This window comes from Xiphophorus couchianus, chromosome 9 (assembly GCF_001444195.1).
Source record: "Xiphophorus couchianus chromosome 9, X_couchianus-1.0, whole genome shotgun sequence".
Taxonomy (NCBI): domain Eukaryota; kingdom Metazoa; phylum Chordata; class Actinopteri; order Cyprinodontiformes; family Poeciliidae; genus Xiphophorus; species Xiphophorus couchianus.
This window is the reverse complement of record NC_040236.1, coordinates 32,068,709-32,092,179: the sequence shown is the minus strand read 5'-3', so window position 1 is coordinate 32,092,179 and position 23,471 is coordinate 32,068,709. Positions and strand designations below refer to the sequence as shown.

Genomic DNA, 23,471 nt, shown 5'->3' with positions numbered 1-23,471 from the left:
AGTAAGAAAAATATAAAATCAAAATTTAGAAAAAAAAAATTTGGACAAGAATAAAGTCAAAATAAGACAAGAGTAAAGTTCTTTATTCTTATAATATAACTTTATTCTCGTAATTTAATCTTTCCATAGTTTGGCCCTAATATTGTATCATCTGATGGAACTTGTACTTTTACGTCAATCAATATTAAGGCATTATTTACTTTATAAAAGCTCCTATATCTTGATGAAAAGCTTCTTGTAAGTTAGTTTTGTCTTAATTCAAATGTACTAAGATATTTGCAGCTGAAACTTGACCAAAAACACTTGGTAAGATTTTGTGTTTTTGCAGTGTTGGCAACATTCGTAGAAAAAAGAAAAAGGTCTGGATCAGAGTAAGTTTGTTAAGATTCAGGTCTGTTTTCTGTCCAGAGGAAAGAAACCGATGCCTTTCTTGTTTTTTAAATGTGTTTTTCGGATCATCTTTCAGGAATCTGATATTTCCTGTTTGTGGGCTGATCGCATCTTCTGACCCGTTTCATTTCCTCTGATGCTCGTCTCATTCTTTCTATGTATCTGTGAGCCGCAGGGACACAAAGACGCTACGGACCCAATCCTGGCTGGTTCCCACTGATTTTAAACTGGAGTGGGCTCGCAAAACGGTACCGGTGTGTGTGTTAGGGGTGGCGGCCGTGGGAGTCAACAGCGGCTGGCCTCGATGGGCGACAGAGTCAGGATGGTGCGGTCATTGGAGTAGAAGTTCTCTGTGTCGTTCCAAGACCTGGAAACAGCAGTGACTGAAGGTTAGGAGACAGGCGCAGTGCGTTAGTGTGTGTGTGTGTGTGTGTGGGCGTGAAACAGGAGAGCTGAGGTGTCAGTAGCTATAAAAAACAAAAATGATCCCAATCAATCAGGCTGGAGGAAGCAGAGAGGATGGGTGGATGGATGAGGGAGGAGTTAGTGATGGGTGGATGAGTTAGCGGTGAGTTCCTGAAGTCTCTCCTCATTAAACCATCGCTCAGCTTTTACTGCAGAACGCAGGTTTAGTACGAGAAACGTTAGCAGCCAGTAACAATTAAAAGAATTGGTAATTAAGCTTCTGCAGCAATTGAAAGTAATTACAACTGTAACTAACTGATTATTCTGACGATTAATCGGATACAAAATTGCTGAGTAATGCTGAGTTTTTCATTCAAGCATTTCAATTCCTTTTTTAAAGTAAAAAACAAACATTTCGTATAATGCAACAACAGAGCATTCTGTTAGTGTACGCTTGTTCATTTGTAGCAGGGCTGAAACGATTAATTGATTAATCAGATAAAGTATTGGAATATTCTGCTGAGTTTTTCATGTAAGCAATTCAATTCCTTTTTTAAAATCAGAAAATTAACATTTTATTCCTTAAAATGCAACAACAAAGTGTTGTGTACACTTGGCCATTTGTAGTAGGGATAAAATGATTAATTGTGATTAATCGACTATTGAAATAATTGTCACTGTTTGAACAACAGGAATCAATAACTAATAATGTATCAACTTTGAGGGGAGGAACATTTTGGGTCACCAAACGAAGGAAATGAGATTCAGTGTAAAAGTGGCCTGCAGACGTTTTGTTTTTTTATTAGTGACACCTGTGTTAATATCTGATCTGCCTCTGAGCTGATCTCTGTGGAGTTGAGATGAGACTTGATTCACTCAATACATGAGTAATAAAAAAAGGAGGAGAAATAAAAAAGGAGGAGAAAGTCATGATTAACGAGCAGCAGATCGCTGCCTCCTGCACAACCAACAAGAACGCAACAAGGTTTATCTCAACCATAAGTCAACACCCAACTCTTGTTTTTTCCAGCAGCCATTATACAGCGGTGAAACCAGCTGACCAACCAGCTGCTGTGGTTGCTAGGTGACAGGGGCTGGGCTTCACTAGGGTTGCTAGGTAACGAATGACAGTTAAAAACTGGGAGGTTTTTGAAACAGCTCATTCTCCAGACACCAAAACACATCAACTTATTGCCAAAGAACAGCTGGGTGTTTCTTTTAAATGCTTGGGTTGATTTTACAAGCAGTTGAAACTCAAATGGAGCATAAAGACAAACAAAATGTGAATTTTGCTTTAAGAGTTTAAGAGTTGGTGAGGGGAAGAACGAGGCCATCCAGGGTCTTTGACTTGGCCTGTGACTCAGATGGTGAATTAACCGGAGGCGCTCACATGCGCTACATCACTGTCTGAGCTCGTCTAACAGAGGGAGGAGGAGGAAGATAAAAAACAAACATCTGAGCTCTGAAACCATCTCTAAGTTAAGACGACCCTTAAAAAGCTTCAGGAACACGAACCGAGAACAGAACAGGCCGATTTCTGACAAACTCACTGGGGACATTAGCAGCACATGAATAATTAATCTGAGATTAATGCAGACTTTAGACACAAAAGGACAAAAACACACAGAGGAGGAGAAGGAGAGGGAGAGTGACATAAGCAGATCCAGGTAACATTGTATACAAAATATTACAGGTAGGCCCAATGCAACAAAATGGTTGGATGTTCTTGTTTTGTACTTCCTGTCGGATGGGGGTAGTTTTTCCAACTCCGCTCAGCTGGAACATCAGAAATTATAAAACAAGCGCACCCTTTGTGTTGGCCTCTTCCCAGAAGCAGATATAAGGCTTCAGGACCCAATAAAAAACCGTCAGTAGATACAGGAAGTAGCAAAAAGAAAAAGAAAATAAGAAAGAAAAGTGCTCCAGAAGTAGAACTACACTTCCTAGATCCCATATTCCTTCACTTTCCAATTTTCACCAAACATTGGTTCTTAAAACAAAGTGAGCCAGCTATGACTCAGATGATGCACCACTAATAAATTTAATAAATAAATATTTCTGCTACATACTACCATACGTTTCCTCTATGGCAGTAGCCAAGGATTAAGGCCAAATTCACTCTACATTACCAAACCATTAATAATCCTTTTTCTCAATCTGAAAAGAGAATTGTAGATGAAAGAAGGTATTTGGTTTGCATATTTGGATACTATAACTACTTTTCCTCCATCTGCAGACAGTTAGGAGAGAATGCAGAGGAATAAAACAACTGCAGATTCTATTTATTGACTTCATTGTTTCCATTATAGTAAAAAGCCGACCGCTGCAATATATATTACGTCTGCTGGTTTTTTCTTAAATCCTGTGGGAGGGAACAAATTGGTTGTGATTTGTCACTTGGAGGAAACCAATTGGTTGCTTCGTGCCAAGGTCAGAAAACAAATCAATCAACCCCACAGGAGCCAATTCATCTAAATTGAATCATCATTTAATGGGACAATCTCAGCCTGAAGGTCTGTGTTTGTTTCAGAGAAGTGATCCGGACAGCAACACCTCACAGCCGCAAGCAGGGAAACATGTTCACCTAAAAATACTGTCAATATACATCTGCTGTAACACAGAGAGAGACGCACCAATCAGAAAATGGAGGCCAATTCCAGGTCTGCAGGTTTTGTAGAGCTTTGGTTTTGTTTTGTTCTTTTAAAAAACTCCATTCATAAAACTGTTTTTTACAAGAGTTATATCAGAGCAAAAGGAAAGTAAAACTGCTGCGTCAGAGTAAAGTCACTGTAGTACGAGTTTTTACTGGTAATTTAAACAAAGACACTAATGTATTTCCATTCCAAACTATCTATCCCGAAATGAAGGTTGTTTAAACACCTGACAGTCGGTAGATTCAATTTGATTGGAGACCAAAGTTACAACATTTGTTTTATTTTTAGCTGCTGTGGTTCTCTTTCACACTGCACTGAGTCAAACGATGCAAACCCTTTGAGGAACCAGTTCCCTCCTCGCCTGTGGGGGCGCTGCACCAAGAACCACTGAAGAAGACACTTAGAGCCACTTCCTTCTTCACGGCATATAAACAAAAATGGAGTACTGACAGAAATGAGTGATTGTAGTGTTTCTCTTTTGTCTTTGGTAAAAGACAACGAACCATTTCTCCTGCTACCGCTAGCTTAGCAGATTTGTTTACCCAGAATGCACTGTGTTGTAGTCCTCTTCCTGATTTTGAGCGGTCTCTGGTCTGCTTGGTGTTCACATATGCATTTCCATTAACTATAAAATTAACCAAATTGAAAGTAAGAAAATGAATTTACTTAAATAGAAATGTGCCAATTTTGAAAAGCTTTTACACTTTTTTCCCGGCTGTATGAAATTTTGTGTTTACCGCAAAACTTTTTCCCATCATGCTAATTTGTCTATAGCAGCAGAGCTTATTTATGGCCACTGGACTCTTTGGACAATGTGGAAAAGTGTTTGCATCCGTTGTTATTTTAACTTTTTCTCTCTCACAGCTGAAAAGAAGAGAGCATCAATAAAAATGACAAAAACTATGATCAATAATTAAGCTACAAACTGATCAAATTGATCAAAGTTAAAATTTTTGGGCATTCTTTAATTTCCACTGCATATTTTTACCGTTACAAATACACACATTAATTAAAAAAGAAAGGAAATTTGGCAACAAAAGACAGGAATGCGACATCTTCATTACTGATCTAATCAATATCTGGAGTCCTGAGACATTTTGAGAAGTATTGACAGCTCAGCAGAAAGGGCTGGTCACATGGTCTGATCAATGACCCACAGAGTCGCCGGGATTCAGGTGGACACAATTATAGAAACTGCAAAGACCTGCAAACTGAGAGCTGAGCCTCCAAACCGTAAAACCTCAACATTTCATAAAATCACCTGGATCTGCAGCGTTGATCAGCTGAAAGCTTCCAAACTGCACTGAATGGATGTCATGCTATGTTACCATCATTCCTAAATATCATCTGGGGACCCACAATGCATTGCTGCCCAGTGAAATAAAAACATTAATAAAAAAAAGAATCTACTTCCCACCACTTTTTGTAGCTAAATATTTAATGTGTATAGTGTCAGTAAGCATTTAATATTTGGATATTTTATGATTATACCAGCCAGCCATTATCACTGTGATGAGGTTTCAGCTACAGATACAGCGTTGGCCGAAGCCGATCGGCTACTTCATGAAGTAGTGATGTTGTCTGTTAAAGTGCATAACAAACTAAAGGATTTTCCCTAAAAAACCCGCTTCCCATCTGGACATCAAACGTTCATTTAAGGATGGATCACAGAAGAACAGGAGACAATCAAGACAGACAGACAACACCACAGATCATAGCACATGGCAGAGACAGACAAATGGCAAATACATTTGCAAAGGAGTCGGTTTTACAGACAAGACAGCCGAGAAGCTGCGTCTCCATTGATTGTGTAACCGCGCAAAGTGGAATCGCAAAAATAAATTCGCTTAATGAGAGATACCAATTTAAAAAAAACTCAATAAAACTATTATTATTTTTACTGTTTTTCAGATGCATCAAAATTTGTTTTTCACAAAACTGGAAATATTTTGGTAACACTTTATTTGACGGGTTGTGGATAAGACTGTCGTGACACCGTCATAAACATGACATAACACCTGAACTCATGAACAGGAGTGAGTAACTTTAAATGTTATGTAGCTTTATGTTACTAAAGCTAAAGTTTAACCAGTAATACTTTTATAACAAATTTATCTCAGATCATGATTTCTTGGTTAATGTCAAGTTGTCATAACAAAGACATTTTAAATAATGTCAACTCTGTATTAAAAGTGTCATTCTTTACTGAATGACACTTTATGACAAGAGTCATAAATATTCATTTAGACTTACTCATGTTCATGAGTTCAGGTGTTATGTCATGTTTATAACGGTCTTATTCACAACCCATCAAATAAAGTGTTACCGATATTCCTTTGTGTGATGCTGGTTTGTCTACTGCAGAAATCGTTTACAGGTAGTAACTGGCCTCCTTAGAAGATGCACATAAGTGTTTACCTTCATCGCCGCCATGATTTGTAATGATTTATTACGTGAACAAACCTGTTCATGTGTGATTTTAATTTAATTTTTACTTAGGAGTAAGAAATGCAATTGCAAAATTGCATTTTTTAGAAATAAGTGCAAGTTTTTCACACATTTTTATAGGAAATGCAACTCATTAAATGCATTTTGTGCAAGGCACGAGTATCAATAGCTGCGATTCAGTTACAAATGTGCGAAAATGTCGAGAAAATACAGTTTTGTAATTGCAATGTTTCAGTTAAGTAACAAATTCAATTAAAATCACATGTGAATAAGTTTGTTCACGTGATAAATCATTAATTAACACGCTGCACCATCATCCTACTACTACTTCCTGTCACTTCCTCGTTCTTTCCGCCAGCAGTAAGACCCGGTTCATCAAGTGACTTGTTCACTTGTCACCATTAAAAAAAACTTGCTAGATGATAAATTGTCCCAGAAGATATTGAGGTAAACAATAATAATGTTGTTTTGAGACCATTTTATAGTAATGTAATGGCATAAAAACACATTCTCAAAGATCAACGAACTTTAAAATCAAATTGACTGGAAAGAGAGAAAAGAAATCGATAAATCATGCTAGTGGAAATCATTGAGTTAGCTTTAATTTATCGTGCAAGTAAATGTTTTCTTTTTTATTGCGACAGGCTTAAAACGTGTTTCCATTGCACTTTTGTGAAATACACCAATATTGAAAACACTTCATATTAGCACAAAAAAGATTTTTTCTAAATTGACTCATTTCCGTTAAGCAAATTTATTTTCGTAATTCAAATTAGCGCAGTCATATAGCCAATGGAAACGCAGCTGCTGATGTGTGAACTGCGATAAATAAAAATATCGTACCGAATTCTCCCTGGTCACAGGACAACCGTCGTACTCTGAAGCGTTAACCTCTAAATTTTTGGTTTCATTGCCTTTCCGACTCCAAACCCGTTGGATGTGTGTGTTTAATCATGCTGTCACAGAAGAAGTCTATAAGTGTTTGATCCACTCATCTTCAGCCTCCAACTCTTTCCTAAAACCAGCCTTTAAAACCCACCGACACTCTGCTTCCACACAGCTCGGCGGGATCACAGGCTAAAACACTCGGAGCTGCTGCCCAAATCAAAAGACGGTTCATCGGGATTCACAATAATCGTTTCTCGTCGACGCTGCAGTCCTCCCCACCTGTTGCTGCGGCTGGATGTGTGGCAATTGTTGACGCCGGCCTTGCATTGTCCCGTCATTTGTTCCAGGAGGCGGGCCAGGCGGGAACAGCCGCTTTGCCCATGTTGGTAGCAGCACAGGGACTCCACACAGCTGAGGGCCTGCGGGGCGGATAGAGACTGGAGGAGAGCAGAGACGGTGAGAGCAGAAAGAGCCAGGACAGATGTGTGAAAAAGAGGAAGCATGGGTTAGTGAAACATCATGAGCAGAGGGAAGAGAACAAGACAGCAGAAGAGATTGGTGGATAAAAATGAGAAGAAAAAAAAAAACAGAAGTTAGATCAAATAGATTCAGTTGACCTGTTTCTGTGTTATTGTTCAATAAGAGCGACGGGAAGATGATGCCGCATGCTGTCTGGGTGACGATGAATTACAGGGAATACACACAACATGCAACAACAAAACGGGACAAACAGGAATGTACAGACTGTCACACCGGAAAACAAAAGACTCCTAAATAAAATCCTGAAAGTATCAGGTAGTATGAGAGCCACGGAAAGAAAATATAAAAACAACATAATGAGAAAAAGTTGCATGAGAATAAAATAGAAAGAATACAAGAATAAAGTCGTAGTTTTCAATATAATATTGGAGGAGAGGCGCTGATTTTTACTGCTTCTTATCCAATACAGGACCATCTCCATGAAGGTCATTATCTGCCTACAAGTACATTTATTTTAGTAATTTCATTTAATAAAGGGAAACTCATATTGATTTATTCCACAGAGTGATACTTTTCAACTTTGATTATTGATTCCAGATAATGAAAAACTTCAAATTAATTCCTCAGTAATTGTGAATATTACAATAAAAATAATTTCCATCAGACATTACATAGATATTGACTTAATAATAATCACCTTTGCAAGTAGGTTAAGCCACAAAATGACACTGTAATGGATTTTGTTGGAAAGTTTGATGAAAGAAAAAACTCAGGTAAAAAAAAAATGCTGCACAAGCAGCAACAAAGTCCTGTAAGTACCAATACCTGGTTCAACGACAATGGTTTCTTTACTGGCCGGAACCCAATAAAGAATCTGTGGGGATTATTGTTGAGAGGAAGATGAGAAACATCAGAGCCAACAGTGCAGACGAGCTGACTGGCGGTTTTAAATCAACCAGGGCGTTCTCAACACGTCAGCAGGAAACAAAGGCTGATTACCTCCAAGGAAAGCTGCAGAGATGCAGCAATTTACGTAAAACACTGAGGTCTGAGGTATTCAGTGTATACAACACATAATTCATGAACAGTTTTCAAAAGGTCTTCATTTCTGTTTAAAAAAAAATCCTGTTTCTCACCTTGCAGAAGACAGAGTTTATAAGCTAAAATACAACATTTTATGTTTTATATTCTCTCTCACACCTGACTGGTCCAAGAAATTTACCAAAAAAAGTCTAAAGTATTGTCACTAAGTTTTTCACATATACGTGTAATCTAGAAGTCGAGGTTTATGCAAGTTTCACTGACTAAAATTTAAGACATTTTAAGACCATTATGAATAATATTTAAGGCAACTAAAAAAAGAAACGCAGGAAACCAAAACTGACATTTCTGAGGTCTTTTTGTGGCTCTTAGTTGCAGTTTTGTGCTTCTCATATGGATTATTGCTCTCTAGCTAACTAGCTAGTAAATTAGCTAGCTGCTTCCAAGGACTAACCAGCTAGCTAACTTCAGCTAGCTGGTTAACTCTAGCTAGAGAGCCATATGCTAGCTGGTAAAGACTTGCTAGCTTGCTAGACAGTATTATCAGTTTGTTACTGGTCACCTTAACCACCTTTGAGTCATTAGAGAACGCAGCGAGTCAAGACGTCTGTGCACAACTCAAACTTTTACTTAAGAGAAAAATCCTGAGACAAAAACTACATAGAATACATGAGATTAAATAATCCTGTCACAACTAAATATTAGACCCATAATTAATGTATTTAATGTCAACTTACATTTTCTTTAATGGATTTCAGACATTTTAAGGCCCTAACTCTAAATAATTTTAGACTTTTAAAGGATGCATGTAAGCCCTGGAAATTGTACCACTGAAATTAATCAACTTTTCATTGATAAATGCACTTTTAAGCAGTGGATCGTAGTGGAGGGACTAAAACTAAAAGTCCATGTTTGCATTTATATTTGTGATGGATTGCTCCACATGGTTTAAAATTAATTTACGATGAAGCAAGGCCTTCTGATCTGATTAACAAGCAGCAGCTCTTTGCCTTTACTGGACGGGACTCCAACGTTTTGTATGAAATAGATTTTGTTGCTAATCAGATTTATCTGAGATCTAGTGAAGCATGGGTAAACACAGCTGGCCAGAAACATCTGGGATCAGATTGTTCCTCTGATCTGAGTCAGCACCCCGGAGACGGCGAGTGACGTAGACGAGGCAAAGCCAGGATTAGAGAAACGGAAAAAGGAGCGGAGTCAGGTTACACTCTTTGGTTGCTCACAACAGAATGAAACTGGGGAGCATTGGGATTTAGTAATTCATTGTTGAAATTAATTACAGGAGGACAAAGAGGCATAAAAATTGAAAGTACCAACTGAAAGTAAATTCATAAATAACTAAATAACTAGTCCAATTTTGCACAACTGCACTGTGGCACACTTGCTGTACATATATTTACATATACATATCTGCATTTTTTTTAAATCTTTGCAAGGACTGCTCTTAAGTTGCTTTTACATTAACAGCATTTCATATTTTTACAATTCATAGCATTTTATATTTTATTTTTATTTTGTCTACAACTACTACTCAGTGGTAGTTGTTATTGTGTCTTGTCTCTATGCTGTAACTGCGAAGTAATTTCCCTGCTGGGATGAATAAAGTACTTCTATTCTATTCTATTCTAAAAACTGAATTTTCCATTTTAAGATGATAGAGGATATTTGAGGGAGTTTTATTTAATCTCTTTGAGGCCGTATTTGCTAAAGGTGCAAGCCACTGTCCTCTGGTGTTTTGCTGCACCAGAAATATGAGGCGCTGGCGTCAAGCCAAACTTTTGCTTCTTGGCTGCAGACAGCAAAACACAAACAAATCAAACTCCACATAATTTATTCTCAAACTAAAGTGCTCTTAGGAGGAACTGCAAGTAGCACATTCCTCTGGTTATGGGTCACTCACTCGATGGGCATCAAACCATAAACGTTAAGCACTAGTGTTTTTGTTTTTTGTTTTAAATGTTCCACATTTCAGTCAGCAAAAATCAAGCATTGCAGGTCGACAGGCGACTGTTAGGTTGCGCTCGCAGTAAAACCAAACCAATGGGATTAAAAGAGAAAACAGACTGAAGAGTGAAGTACAAGTATTTTGAGGGAAACCTGAAACTGCTGCTGCACACGTTACAGAGCAGGGTGTTGCTAGGCAACCAAAGAGTGGGTGAATTAGTCGACTCTACCAGCCTTGGTTAGCTAGCTATGGGAGGTTGAGCGCCGAAAGCCTTTCCTCCGCCTACATCCCCCAGAATGCAGTGCGGTTCTGCAGAAGACTTCAGTGAAATGATATTGATCATTCCTCCCATTTGGGACAAAACCAAAACTGTGATCCAAAGGGAAATAAAAGTAATTTATTTATATTAACCCTAAAACAACAGACGGCTGCCTCTAACATTAAAAGCATTTAAATTCTCATACTGGCACAAATTTGGTCATTTAGGAGAGAGAGGGCTTTTTGTGTTTCGTAGTTAATGATGTCACAGACTGCTGGTTCACTATTGGTCAGAGGGATTTGAATTTTCTCCAAAACATTTGTTATTGCTTGACTTTTGCAAATGCATTTGCCTGGCTCTTCAAAGCAACAAACCAAACTACATTTAATAGTCAGTTTCATATTTTAACTTATTAAAAGTCAATTCTACAGTTTGATTATGTCTGTAAAGTTTATCTGACTATTGGAAGGAGGGTCAGAGTCCAAGGCACAGGTTACCTGCGTACTATGAAGTCCCTTTCAGATGTTGGGATGTTTTTTTCTTGGAATTGTTTTGGTTTAAAATTGCAGATTTTTTTTTTCAGAAAGTTGTGGTCAATTTTTTTCAAGCTTTATATTTGCCATAAAATGGTCACATAACTTTTCCTTTCCTTGTCTCTTGCTCATCGGGTTACAATCCCTCCTTACCTGAGCTGACCCTGCATCACCGTCCTGCTGCTGGCCTCGGGTCTAATGTCTCCTCCCTGACTGTCTGCGCTTTCTATTGCAACAATAAAAATTTACTTTCAATATAACCAACAGTGAGAACAACTTCTGTACAGAAATTACAGATAACATTAATATTTTTGTTAACAAGTTTAATAAGAGATGGTACTGGAGAGTAACTAGTCACAATTTAGCTAAGATTATCTCAACTTACGCCGTTTGTTTGGAAGAATACTGCAAAGTTTTCTTTCGTTTGGCACTGGCTGGTTGCAGGTTCAGCTTTCAAGAGACGTCATGAAACACAAAATTAAATTATAAGCGCTAAGCGGATTGGTCAGAAAACAAAACAAAGGCCAGATTTAAGGAAACGTTGCGATAACTGGCGAAAATTGCAAGTCTGTGCAAAATTTGGCAAAAATTTGTTACAATCACAACTTCCTGGAGGTAGGGGCGGCCATTTATTGTATCGTTTATTATTTATCGTGATGCATTTCTTTGTAATAAGAATTTTGATTTATTCTTGTCACGATAAATTCCAATGAATGATGTTTAAAATCCTCCAAAACTGTCAGGATTATTAGTTTTATCACTGTTTAATGAAAGTAACAATAAGTATCAATAAATGTAACAACATTACTAAATGTAGTTACTGTGTGAAATAAATCACACTTCTTTATGCGACTGGTGTCCTAAAGAAACGCTTCACATATGGTGCGTTTTTTTAAGTATTTGTGTTAGTTGGGCTGTGATTGGTGTGTCATGTAGTCACAGACATACAGTCACCTAAAGAAGAAATAAAAGATAGTTTGTAGAGTCACTTTAATCAATATCACAAAGGCACCATGAAATATTGTGATAAAACTTTAAGTCCATATCGCCCACCTTAAGTGTAGCGATAATAAAAATATCGTGATTACGATTATTTATCGCAATAAATCCCAACCATGTTCACCCCACCCAATGTTAAACTATAAAAAAATTAAATATAAAAAAAATACTTAAAAAATGGAAAAATAAAAGGATTTCATGAGACACCAACAAATTATAAGCAAACAGATGATCCAGTGAGTTTCACATGGCTGAATGAAAACACAACCAAGACGATGAAGCCGGCATGCCAACAGCATTCTCTCTTCGTCTGAAACCTGATCAATAACAGCGATTGGTGATCTGAGACCAGGCTAGGGAACGTCAGGTACTACCATGGAGGGGCATGTCTCAGTAGCTGCGTTTCCATGTGACTGGGCAATTTGACATTTTGAAAGTTAATTTGCTTAAAGAAACATGGCAATTTTGAAAAGCTAAAACGTTTTGCTTCAGGGACGAGTTTTTTTTTTTTGGTTGTATTAAAATTGTTTTATTTCACAAAACTGCAGTAGAAATACTTTGTCACATCACATAAATTATGTGATCAACAACCGGATGTTACTACTGGTGGAAATGACAAAGGAGATGACAGGAAGTGATAGGAGGATTATTCCGTGGTATGTTCTTTAATAACTTGTTGCGTGAACAAACTTATTTACGTGTGATTTTAATTGAGTTTCTTATTTAATAGAAACACCAAAATTTCTTAGACATTAGCAGAATATTGACAAAGTTTTGTGCACATCTGTTATGGAAACGCAGCTACATTCAATAAATCATAAAGGGAGAGATGAGTAAGTAGGACAGGAAACTGGACCATGAGACAAAGCGTATTTCTACACAACAATTAAAATAAAACAGCAATATGAGAGTAACTGCCACACAGAGGCATGGGGGAATGACCAGGTCTGAGGCAAACAGTGGGGCTGTGCAGGTTGCTGTAGTTGTGAGGAGGTGGACAGGGTTAGTTGGACCTCAGACCAAACAAGGCCAGTGACGGTAAAATGGGGACAATGGGAGAGAATGCAGTACAGATCAGGGTACTACCTAGGGGAGCATGAGTCTGGGCCGGGGGCGGCAGGGGGAGGATAAGCAGCTAGCAGGTGCCAATTGTCCTCCCCTGGGCTCCGCTGGGCTTTAACAGGGTCATATTCTGGGCCGACTGAACCCTCACCCTGCTCCATCTGAAGGACACAAGATGCTCACAGTCAGCCCTGCTGGCTTATCGTCAGTCAACCAGGTAGACTGCAGGTAGGCCAGCGACATACAGACGTAACCAAACTGCAAAAACATATCCATGTTCGTCATTTAGTCCTTTACACATTTACCACGCAGGAGACAGCAGCCATACTTTGAATCTGTGTTAAAACATCTTGGACCAGCAGATGCCTTGTACAACAGAGTGTTAGGGCCAGGAAGAAAAACGTTATTACGAGAATAAAGTTGTGATATCATGAAACCTCAAGACTCAAAAAAGCAGTCAAAATGAGGACTGTTGAGTGGATTTATACTTTGGTATTGGTTTTACAAATTATTTATTCTCATAATTCCACTTTTTAATGTTTTTCTGGTAAGCCTGGCTCTAATACTCAATGGTAACCTTGAAACTGATAGTTGTTGTTTTGGGATTCGATAAAAGACTAAATAACAGAAGAGTGGATACAAATTCAGTGCTGCTCATTAAGCAACTAGCAAATTAGTGGATAAGCTGTTAATCAGTGAGTCAGTCTGGGCTGCAGTTTGGGAGTTTAACTGATTAGGGGAAGAAGTTTCGGTCTTGAAGATCTGACCTCTGCCAACACAGCAGCTGAATGCGAAGCAGCCTGTTATTTCACAAAGGAAGAGCGTTTGTTTACTTACTGGTTTCTGTAAAAGTGTGTCAACCTGACAGATCAATAGCTGCTTTAGAAAAGGGCTTAAAGAATTTGACAAATAACTGAAGGACTCTTATTTCCCACAACAGAAAGAACAAAAACAAGCAAACAAAAAAGAAAACTGAGCATACTGGCTGCAGGTTGTGGAGAGTTGAAAGAAGCTAAAAAACTAAGCAACCAATGAGCTTAAGACAATTTCTCACGGGAAAAAGGGGATAAAGGAAAATCTACTAGCATCTGAACAAATTAACCTGCTGCAGAGCCATGACAACCCATGAGAGCCGTCTGCCTCATGTTGTCACTTATCTTAAAAAATTAGAGATAACTAGTGGTGCACAGATTGTTGTTTTCTGCTAATTCCAAATAATTTCCTTATAACTGATATAACTGTTATGAGGTCTGTATCTTATGAAAAAAGTTGATGGCGAGATCTGAAAAGTCACTAAACGCAGCAGAAAGTAGGCCGGTCATCACAATAAATTATATTAGATGATAAATTGTCCCAGTAATTGTTGAAATAAACAACAACTTTGTTTTGAGACTACTTTCAAGTAATAAATTGAAAAGGGCAGTAATAGTGGAAGTTTGCCCTTTCAAAGACCAATAAAACATTTAGCACTGGAATTGGAAAATATTTTAAATATCCAAAACCAAAAGCAATAAATACAACAGAAGTAAAACAAAAAACAACTAATTATGATGTCTCTGCAGACAAAACAGCCCTTCAAAATATATTAGTCATCAGAAGTAAAATGATCACGCTCATTTTAATTTATCGTACAATTAATTAGTTAATTGCTTATTGTGACGTTGCTAACAGTGCAGACAAAACAAAAGGAGAATCTGGCTGATTTTCAGACCTTAGCAGAGATAAATATCGGTTTCATATCCATCGCTGATCACCTAAAATTAACGGTAAGCTGACCGATAGATCGGTGCACCCTTAGAGATAACGAGACTGAATCATCAAGCAGAGGAATATGCAAAGTCTATTTTCCTAGAAAAATTTACAGACATAGTTTGAAATATCCAAATTAAACAAACCAACCTCTTCAACTACAAACCCCCGCTATTTTTTTCAGCAAAACCTTATGCTACTCTGAGCATTTCTCTTAAAGATTGCAACACGTTGCAAAAACGTACGCCATTGTTCAAAAGATTCCCACAATGACAGCAATCTGTCATGCTCCTCATACTACAGAATCATGTTGCTCTTTAACCCAAACAAAGTTGCTCATGCAGCTTTAGTGAGCAATCAGTCCAGAGGTGTGGATCTGTCCAAACCATGCAGGAGGTCGACTCCGAGAAGAAGAGGCCATCTCAAAACGTGGAATCAGTCCAAAGGATAAAAAACAAGCCTGGGATGCACCAAGACATAAAAACTACCATGTGTGCTTCATGTTCTGCTTATAAAACTACGGCATGCCAGGTGAGAGGTCAGACCTGACCACATCCAAGCGTAGAGCAGCAGAGTTATAGTTTAGAGACTACATGACCTCACATCACGAGGTCCACGATTTGACAGGATCAGGAGAAAAATAAATAAAATAAAAATCAGTACACAGACACTAGCTGCGTTTCCATTGACCATGTAACTGCGCAAACTGTAATTACGAAAATAAATTTGCTTAATGGAGCAAATTTATTTTGCTCCATTGAGCAATTTAGAAAAAACTTTGCGAACGTTTTTGTACTCGGAATTGGAGATTTTTTTTATGGCTGTATCAAAATTGGTTTATTTTGCAAAACGGCAATTGAAACAGTTTTTTCACATCGCATGAGTCACCTGATCAACAGCCAGATGTTACCACTGCCAGAAACAACAAAGAGGAAGACAGTTGGAGGATCACAGTGCAGCATCTGTTTTATGTGAACAAACTTATTCACATGTGATTTTAATTTAGTTTCTTATTTAATAGATACACTGCAATTGTGAAATTGTTTTTTCAATACTAGCGGAATACCAATAAAGTTTTGCACACATTTGAATGGAAACATAGCTAATAATTATGTTTCCATTTACCTTAAAATTGTGCAACTTGGAATAACAACAATAAATCTGTTTAACAGAAACACGGCAACTTCAAAAACACTAAATTTTGTATAAAAACTCTTTGCGTTAGGTTAAGGTGATTTACCAGCTTTATCAAAATGAGTGTATTTCACATTTTTCCCATCATGTGTCGTGATAAACAACCGGACGTTACTACTGGTGGAAAAGACAAAGACGACGACAGGAAATGGTTGGAGGATTATGGTGCGGAATGATCTTATAACAAACTTATTTACGTGTGATTTTAATTTAGTTTCTTATTTAATGGAAACACCGCAATTATGAAATTGTGGGTTTTTTTCAACATTAGCGGAACATCAACAAAGCTTTGCGCACATTTGTAACGAAAAGGCAGCTAGTCAGGGTTTTCATGAGAACATAAACTGATTTATTCACTCGCTCACACATGCATTTGCTCATGCAGTGGGTGGGTTGAGTCATGGCATGCTGTGAAGAGGCAGTCTTAAGACACAAACGTCTCAGCATTTTTCTATGATGCAAACCATGCAGAATCTAAGTCTCTCATTCTGCTGTAGCACCTGAAACTGGTTGAAGTTTCCCCGACCCGAGCGACAGAGAATGCTGGTTGGCTTGTTTGGATCATGCCGTCACAGAAACAACAACGCTAGAGAAAACGCTGGAGAACGACTGATGCCGAGACTTATGAATGAACATGTAGAGGAGCACTCGTTCTGCAAAGCAATGTTTCTCTCTGAATTTCATGACAGTCTTACATTCTTAAGTAAACCAATTTCTAAAATACTGGAACGTAATTTAGCAAAACAAAAACACCTAAAAAAAATACAATTATTTAACTAAATAAGACGCAGTTAAACATTTAAATAACATCTTTAACAATAGAAATATTGCATTTGCATGAAGCGCTCCTGCATTTAGTTAGTTTTTTGTTTTTTTTCCATGAATGGATTCATTTAAGATGGATGAAGTCCACGGCTTAACGGATCTCAAATCCTCTACCTAATTTTGCCCAGCTGGCCCTTGGCTCTGGACAAAGGCTGCAGAGCGAAGTCGTCACCTATGACCACTCGGTTGGAATACATCTACACCGGGAGAGCAAATACAGGGGCAAGATGAAGAACACACAGACAGAGAGGTTAGAAATCAAGCTCTTTCTCTCTCACACACATTACAGTCATGTTCAGACAAAACAGGACGGAGACTGAAGCAGAAGCTACAAAAGGCACACAGGACTGGAGAAGTTGGCTCATTTTCTTTTCTGAGAAACAAGCTGAGACGATAAATCATCTCCAGATGGACGAATCAATACGGAAAGAGAGCAGAGGCGACACTGTGTGCTTCTCAGTGCGCTCGTCTGTGATCAGATGGCAGTCATGCAGAGCAAACATAAACATGATAACGTTCCTGTTTAGAAGCAGAAAAAACAAGGCTAAAAATAAACTAAAACACTGATCACTTTACAGACCGTCTAGATTTTGTATTTCTTCTAAATAAACTTACTTTTTAAGACTTATCGCATAATTGTTGCCAATTTTGTGCTTTGTGTAGGAATATAAATTATGTATTGCTATATAGTAGGGGTGGGCATTTATTGTAATGTTTATCACTTGTTGTGAATAAGAATTTTGATTTATTGTTTTGATAAATGTCAATTAATAATGTTACAGAAAAAAATAAAACTAACAGTATTGTCATTAATATTTTTACTATTTTCTCTATAGTTTGTTCCACAAGGGCATCAATATCAGTAAATTTAATATGATGCAGTTTAGTCATATAAATCACTATTAGTTCAGTAAAGGGCGTCCTGAAGAAGACTATTAAAAATAGGATTTGTGTTAAATGCTGTCATGCACTCACCTAAGAAAAGTTTTCTTTTCTGTTTTACTATAATTTCCATCCTTATTATAATTTCACCACAAAATATCATGATAAAATTCTAAGTCCATATCGCCCACCTCTACTACATAGTGCAGCAGATAATTAAATATTTCAGCAAAATCTTTCACATGAGGATACAAAACCCCAACTTGGCACAGATGTTCCCAGAGGATTACTTAAAAAACAAACTGTTAGCCACTGACACAGTGGCTAACAGTTCAGAGACAGAGACACAAAGTTCATCCAAGTGCAAAAATAAGCAACATTTCATGTCAATAATAGCTTTAAAAGGCTCAAAAAAGGCAGCCATTTTGAAAAATGGAGGTAATCTTGAACTGGCTGATGGAAAATATGAAAAACATAACAAGCTTCTATGCCTGTTCCCACATCTGAAAGATTTTTATAGATATCAGCACAGAAACAAGCTGCACTAATATATCTATATATGGTAATAGAAGACAATAGAATACAAAGTGTCTTTTTTCCCTTTCTAGTGCAATTTCTTTTAAATTCACTAACATTTAGAATTGAATTTGTTCAAACCTTTTACAAAACATCCTGTAAAACTTTTTCATTTGTAATCAGCAGCAAAATAAAAATGGTGCAGCTGATTTACATATACAAACCCAACAAAATGCATAAATCATTTAGTAACGTTTAGGAAAAATAAATGAATTTAGAAAAGTAAAATGTTGGGCTTGACAACAGCAAAGAGAACTGCTTTCCTGCTGGTAATTACCTGGCTCTTCTGTGTACTGGTGGGACACAGGTGTCTGTAGAGGACCTTCTTCATCACTTCAGGAAACAGGCAGGTGAGGACGATGATGACGATGGCGAACCAGGCCGAGCCGCAGGACAGCAGCTGGACGAAGACAAAGTACATGTCCTGGGTGTGCAAGAACGGCCTGGAGGAGGTTCAAACAACACAAATGTTAAACTGGGATCACTTTTTATTTATTTATTTAATAGTACTACTTTATTCAGCCCATCCAGGAAGTTGGGATACCAACTATTTATGCAAATTCGCTCACCATCTGCAGACTTAAAATCCCCGGTCACTGCAACCTTTCTACAAATCTGACCAATCACCTTAATGTTTTCTGTATTTCCTTCTTTTCTGACCAATCACTGAAACTCGGCTGAGTTTTGACCAATCCCGTTAGATCCCTTCTAATTTAACTTCCTGTTTCAGGACGTCTCTTAGAGACCAAACCTGTAAGATGTGACACTAAACGCCAACATTTACCTTTTTTTTTGGTTGTTAAAACTATTTTGAATCTGTTATGAGGGATTTGTTTATAATGTTTTCCCACCAATGGCCAAGTTAACGATTAATTTATTATTAAATTAGCTGATTAATTATTAAACTCATAATTAATTGTTTTGATACATACAAAAACTATGTTATATGTAATGAAACATAGATATATACTATTTAATTGTAAATATAGTATGTAGTTAATTTAAATTACATTATATGAACAATTATTATTTCTTTAAGTTTCACCAAAAGAGTAACAGTAATTGACTTATAATTTGATGTCGGCCTGCCATAATAACAAATTTTGCTGGACAACAAATTGTCTCAGAAATTATGGTGATAAAGGTTAATATTGTTCTGTTGACACCATTTTCAAGTAATATAATTGCTATAATGCAAGAACACATTCTCAACTTTAAATTCTAACAAACATTTAACACTGGAACCATTTTAAATATCCAAAATAAATAATCAGAACAACAAATAAAAAGAATCATGAAGTCTCTGTGAACAAAATTATCCTTCAAAAAAAGGTTTTGTTGAGACTGAAGACCTTTATCACTCAGGTTTTGTTAGAAAAAGAGAAAAACATGCAGACATGCAGAAGTTTTTTCTGGTAGTTCTGAATTTCCATATTTTAAACTCTGATTCACTCTCTTGACTTAATTTTGACTGTTAGTTGTTTTTTTTGGCTGCAATTATCATAAAAAAGAAGCATAACATCATGTAGTGACTGACTGATTGTATCTTTTAAAACCAACAGAGTAGAGCGGCAGACAGACTCGGAAGGATTTGACCTTTCCACTGTAATTTCAGGTCCTACCATCAGTTCGAGTCGTGCACTTAGATAATGTTATTATGTCCTAACGGCAGAGCTTAATGACCAATACAGATTCTATCAATAATGGCCCAATATGGTCACGACGGCTCCCAGACGGTTGATCGGTCCAGACTGGCTCATGTGGTTTAAACTGGTTTTATTGGTTCGACCAGGTGGCAGATAATTAACCAGGATTAAATCTGAGCTTCTGAGACGCTGGTGTGAAAATAAACAAAAGTTTTCCTTACTACAGCACAAATAAAAAATATTAGCTCAACTGGCAGCTTATTTTATTTATAACATGAGAAAAATGTCTTGCTATAAGTTGAACTATCACCTTTTTGAAAATCAACATTAAGAAATTATTTACATAAAACAAGCTCCTCTATCTTGTAAACAAAAGTTACTTTTAAATTCATTTTTACTTAATTCAAGCGTACTAAGGTATTTTTGCACCAGAAAATAGAGAAAAGTACTTTTGTTTTTGCAGTGTGCGCTCTCCGCTTTGTTCAAGTCTGTTATTGTTCTCAACTGAAATAAGTAACACAAAAATCGCTCAGACTTTGACCTTGAATGACTACGGCTGTAATTAATAAATGTGGCAGAAATCCGTCGTTCCGAATAGAAAAATAATTTGAAGGAATATTAACACACTTGTCCGAGATTATTTTCCTGAGCTGATGAGACCGACTCAACTTTTTAAAATCAAAAAGATTTCAAAACTTGACAGTAAATATGAGCCATTTTTAAGAATATTCTCACCAGATGATGCCTCCGTAAAACAAAGAGAAGATGAAATAGAAAGCGATTGAGCCCCATGTCACAAAATGGTTCATCCAGGTCCAGAACTGAGTCTCCAACGCGAGCTGGGAAAATAAATCACGTTAAGAAATTGACGCCGGAACGTTCGGGACAATCTGCTTCTGTGCTATAAAAGAGGCCTTGCTCCCTAACAACCTATTACAAATTATCTGCTGGAGTTAATGGCCGCTGACATCATCCTCCTCTCCACATACTTTATCTCAAATAACCCATCTGTCTCCACAGGTTACTTAGCTAAGAGACAGTGACGATAATTCAGACCAAAGTAAACAAACTGCAGGTGTAAAAACTTACTTAAACTGGTTATTAATTCACACAATAAACCGTTAATTGCCTTGCGTTTACCTTTAGCGTGACGGTGATGACCATGACAGTAAAGACGAGCGTTCCAAACGTCCAGTTCCCAAACATCTGCAAGAAGCGACAGGTTGCGATGTCAGCACTCAGCTTTGTCTTCAGCTGAATAAACTTTATGATCAGAAAGAAACAGAAGCTCAGCTCACATGCACAGTCTTTGTTAGTGGTGGAATATCTGATAAGTTTACAGCCTCTTCTGTTCATTTAGATCACAGACGGTAAAAATCTCAGGTGCAATTAATTTAACTTAAAGTACTATTTTAGAAAAATTAAAATAAAAACGTGTGGTGTGGTGACAGGGAGGAAAATGTGAGCGGATCCACTGCTTTTGGATTTGGATATTTAGAAGAAAGAAAAATCTTCTTAAAGGCTTAAAACGTTTCAGTCCAATGTTCAGTTTATGTTTTTTGTGCCATAATTTTCAGCTTAAACAGCCAAAGACAGTTAATGTTCTGTAAAATGTTTTTCTCAGTTACAAAAATGATTTTTAGGAGTGCACAGATTAATCAGAATTGGCCGATATTTACACGTGAAATTGATCTAATTCACTGATTTCGTCTTCCTCCACAAAGGTCTGAAGATCAGCCACTGTCTGAGAATCGCTGTTGCCGTTTAAGTGACCACAAAAAACAACAACAACAAAAAACTAATAAACAACAACAAAAATTGATTAGCTGGAATCAGAATTGGCAAGTCAGACTTTTTAAAAACTGCTGATCGGCCAGAAAACTGCAATCGGTGTACTTTAACTTAATAAGGTTAAAGTTATGGCTTATTTTTATTTAAAGTGCATTGATCAAAAATCAATAATTTAAGAAATTATGCATGCACTTAACTTGTGTTGCTTGTAATTAACATGTTAAAATATCCATAGTCCTTGAACCTTTTAACTGTTTGTCAAACTACAAACAAACTATATGGTATTTTATAGGGACTTTATGTGTAAAACCAAAACAAAGTACCGTATAAATGTCAAGCTTAAAGGATACATGGTGTGTCATTCAATCTCAGTAAAAATGACAACGGTGACCTATTATGTTTCCTTGAACATGTTAGGAAAGGTCTACGGCCTATACAAAACATGTCATTACATTGTTTTGCAGAAAATCATTCTTCAATAATGAAATATTAGTAGTTTTAGGGCGTCTTGTCATTTTAAATACAAATAAACTGCTGGAGGCTACGCCCCCCAACTCAATGTTTACACTCGCACATGTAAATGGCTGCAAACAGATGCACAATTATGCAACTGTACATCTTAAAAAAGCAGAAGTAGGGCCTCCTACACAACCAACAAGAATGAAGCAAGTGGTTTCTGGTTGGTAAGTCAACTATAAAACACTCGTCTTTCTCAGCAGCCGTTGTACAGAGCATACAGTGGTAAAACCGGCTGATCAAACTGCTCGGGTTGCTAGGTAACGGGCTAGTTTCCGCTCGGGTTGCTAGGTAACTGTGCAGTTACCTAGCTTCCAGACACCAAAAAACAATTAATTATTCTGGGAAAAAAAACAAAAAAAACGTTTTTTTATGGGCTTGGGTTGTTTCTAGAAGCAGTTAACATCCAAATGTAAATATAGAAATAGGCAAAAAATTTATTTTGCATAATAGGTCTCCTTTAAAATATTTGCAGATGTAAAATCTTACATTTCTTTCCACTTCACAAACATGCGCTACTTTGTGTTGGTCGATCGCAAAAATTTTAAGTCAATAAACTGAAGCTTGCAAATGTAATGTAACAGAATTTGCACAGAATTAATAAGAAATTGAGTTCAATAAGAAATGCAACTGAATCCATATTGAAGAGAATTATTGACAACATTTAAAGAGTAAACGGGATGTTGATGAATCCTCGAGTCCTCCTATTAACCTCCCAAGGACATGCATTCAACTGTAGAGCAGACTCTTACCAGCTGCCTGTTAGCTCGCAACATCTGAAGACATGCACAGCAAGAAGGCAGAAGGAAAAAAGCGTAATCAACAAAAGATGGAAGGAGAGACAACCAACAGGGAATAATCAAAGTGAGGGCATTCAGAAACAGCAAACTACCAACTGAAAGAAAGATGGAGAGAAATGACGCGGGGAAAAAAGAGAGAATGAACAAACTGTCGAATAAAAAAGGGAAGAAATAGAGAGATAGAAAACAGCAACATCAAGTCAACAGTTGTGAAATAGCAGCAGGTTATTTCTATATCCAATAATAACAATAATAATAATAATAATAATAATAATAATAATACTAGCACTGAAGCACACAAACACAAATATCCGAGCTGAATTTATCACCAAGGATTTATGGCTTGAACTACTGTTTTCCAGCTTAA

At 37.2% G+C, this 23,471-nt stretch overlaps 1 protein-coding gene across 4 annotated transcripts in view; it reads right to left on the bottom strand.

Moving 5' to 3' along the window:
- Positions 1-23,471, bottom strand: part of atp11b (ATPase phospholipid transporting 11B) — a 58,949-nt gene that overhangs the window by 2,264 nt on the left and 33,214 nt on the right. For 2 of the 4 annotated variants that reach the window (XM_028026992.1, XM_028026989.1), the window contains 4 exons: positions 21,138-21,203; positions 20,733-20,836; positions 18,629-18,794; positions 6,482-7,222 (listed from right to left, as the gene is read on the bottom strand). In XM_028026992.1, coding sequence (XP_027882793.1) covers positions 6,968-7,222; positions 18,629-18,794; positions 20,733-20,836; positions 21,138-21,203 — 591 coding nt within the window. In that variant the 3' untranslated portion in view covers positions 6,482-6,967. Of the gene's footprint in view, positions 1-642; positions 758-6,481; positions 7,223-18,628; positions 18,795-20,732; positions 20,837-21,137; positions 21,204-23,056; positions 23,081-23,471 lie in introns of those variants that run through there. The other 2 variants (XM_028026988.1, XM_028026991.1) reach the window with 2 other exon arrangements.